The sequence below is a fragment of the Nicotiana attenuata genome, chromosome 10, assembly GCF_001879085.1.
Source record: "Nicotiana attenuata strain UT chromosome 10, NIATTr2, whole genome shotgun sequence".
Taxonomy (NCBI): Eukaryota; Viridiplantae; Streptophyta; class Magnoliopsida; order Solanales; family Solanaceae; genus Nicotiana; species Nicotiana attenuata.
This window is the reverse complement of record NC_031998.1, coordinates 32,436,807-32,439,066: the sequence shown is the minus strand read 5'-3', so window position 1 is coordinate 32,439,066 and position 2,260 is coordinate 32,436,807. Positions and strand designations below refer to the sequence as shown.

General features: G+C 35.3%; 1 protein-coding gene across 1 annotated transcript; it reads left to right on the top strand.

Moving 5' to 3' along the window:
• On the top strand, positions 365-2,022 carry LOC109233256 (basic 7S globulin-like). Its single transcript, XM_019399064.1, has one exon. The coding sequence runs from the start codon at positions 506-508 to the stop codon at positions 1,766-1,768; it is 1,263 nt and encodes a 420-aa protein (XP_019254609.1). The 5' UTR covers positions 365-505; the 3' UTR covers positions 1,769-2,022.

The window sequence follows — 2,260 nt, the reverse complement described above, 5'->3', positions numbered from 1 at the left end:
CTTGCCAGATATTCATTTCCTATTGAGATTTATTTCCTTTTTCTTGGTAAGATAAGTTCCAACGTTTCAATCAGATCTCCAACAATAACTAAAGCAGAAAACCTTGAAAAATAATTTATCACCCATTTGCTTCACATGCCAAAATATATAAAAAAAAGACTTGCTAGCTTTTACTTGATCACAATAAACAAAGACTTATAAAAAACTTTAGAAAATTGACCACGTTACAAGTGGGACAATAATTATGACTTTTTTTCTGTTTTTACATAGTGCGAAATTACAACAAACCATGTAAATCTAGTCAGCAAAGACGAAGACAATTGCTCTTTGGCTTATCCACTATTTTCTTAACCTCAATTATTTGCCCCCACTAAGCTGTGGCGCCTCTCCGCAGCTTCTTACAACCAAACTGCACATGTTTTTATAGGGTTTCCTCTAAGGTAACCTAAGCTCACCACTCAAAACTTTCTTCTCTCTTTTGCTTGCTGTTTCTTGAACTCAAAATATGCCTTCACTTCTTCAAATATTCCTTCCTTTGTTTCCATTCTTTTTCTTGGTTTCTTTCTCTTTTTCTCACGGACCCTTTTTGCCTAAGGCCATTATTCTTCCTGTAAACAAAGATCTGTCCACTTTTCAGTATGTTACTCAAGTTTACATGGGTGCTCATCTTGTTCCTACCAATTTAGTTGTAGATCTTGGAGGTTCATTTCTCTGGACTAATTGTGGCTTAACTTCTGTATCTTCAAGTCAGAAACTTGTCCCCTGTAATTCACTCAAGTGCTCAATGGCTAAACCTAATGGTTGCACTAACAAGATTTGTGGTGTGCAATCAGAAAATCCTTTTACAAAAGTGGCTGCAACAGGGGAATTAGCAGAGGACATGTTTGCTGTGGAATTCATAGATGAGTTAAAAACAGGTTCAATTGCTTCAATACATGAATTCTTGTTTTCTTGTGCATCAACTGCTTTGTTACAAGGTCTTGCTAGAGGTGCTAAAGGAATGTTAGGACTTGGAAATTCAAGAATTGCATTGCCATCTCAGTTGTCTGATACATTTGGTTTCCAGAGGAAATTTGCTCTCTGTTTGTCTTCTTCAAATGGTGCTATAATATCTGGTGAAAGTCCTTACTTGTCACTTTTGGGTCATGATGTTTCAAGATCTATGCTTTACACACCTTTGATTTCATCTAAAGATGGTGTTTCAGAAGAGTATTACATCAATGTTAAATCCATAAAAATTAATGGCAAGAAACTGTCTTTAAACACATCCTTGTTTAAAATGGATGAAGAAGGTGTTGGAGGGACAAAGATTAGTACAATTTCCCCTTTTACTAGCATGAAAAGCTCAATCTATAAGACATTTATTGAAGCTTATGAAAAATTTGCTATTTCCATGAATTTGACTAAAGTGGAATCCATAGCACCATTTGAGCTTTGTTTTAGCACAGAGGGGATAGATGTCACAAAAGTGGGGCCAAATGTGCCAACTATGGATCTTGTGTTGCAAAGTGAAATGGTTAAGTGGAGGATTTATGGGAGAAATTCAATGGTGAAAGTAAGTGATGAAGTGATGTGTTTGGGATATTTGGATGGAGGGGTGAATCAAAAGGCTTCAATTGTTATAGGAGGTTACCAGTTGGAGGATAATCTTTTGGAGTTTAACTTGGGAACTTCTATGCTTGGATTTACTCCACTTTCAATGGCAGAAACAAGCTGTTCTGACTTTATGTTCCATTCTGTATCGAAAGATTCATCTTTTGATTCTTGACACCAAATCCTTAACCCAAGATTTTTAATTGTGGATCAATTCCCCTTTGTATAGTTGTCTAAGAACATGTATTGGCTCCTATACATAATCATGACTTGGCCAATCTTAGGATATATAACTAGTTTATTGGTGAGGAAGAGATTCTTGGGTTTTGATTATGACTTATGAGTGTTTTTTAACTCCCTTTTGAGAAAATTTTGATATGGAACATCTATTTTTCAAGTTCCTGATTAAAGAATTTATTAGTTCTGATCTTCCCTATGTTACTTTGCTATTTAGTTTGATGTATGTATTGTTCCGTCGTAGTGTAATATTTTGGAAAAGGACAATGGATATGGACAATCAACAACGAGACCATAGTCGGATTAGGCTTTTGCTTGTTGGACACCAAAAGATTTGGGCTTCTACATGATGTAGTCCAATTTTTTAGTAAAAATTGTGTGGGGTAATCACTTTTTAAAGTGGTATTTACTTTTTATCCAGCATTTTCAA

Bases quoted from the DNA above. Each gene is read 5' to 3' on its own strand.
- LOC109233256 (XM_019399064.1), top strand. From the start codon at position 506: ATGCCTTCACTTCTTCAAATATTCCTTCCTTTGTTTCCATTCTTTTTC.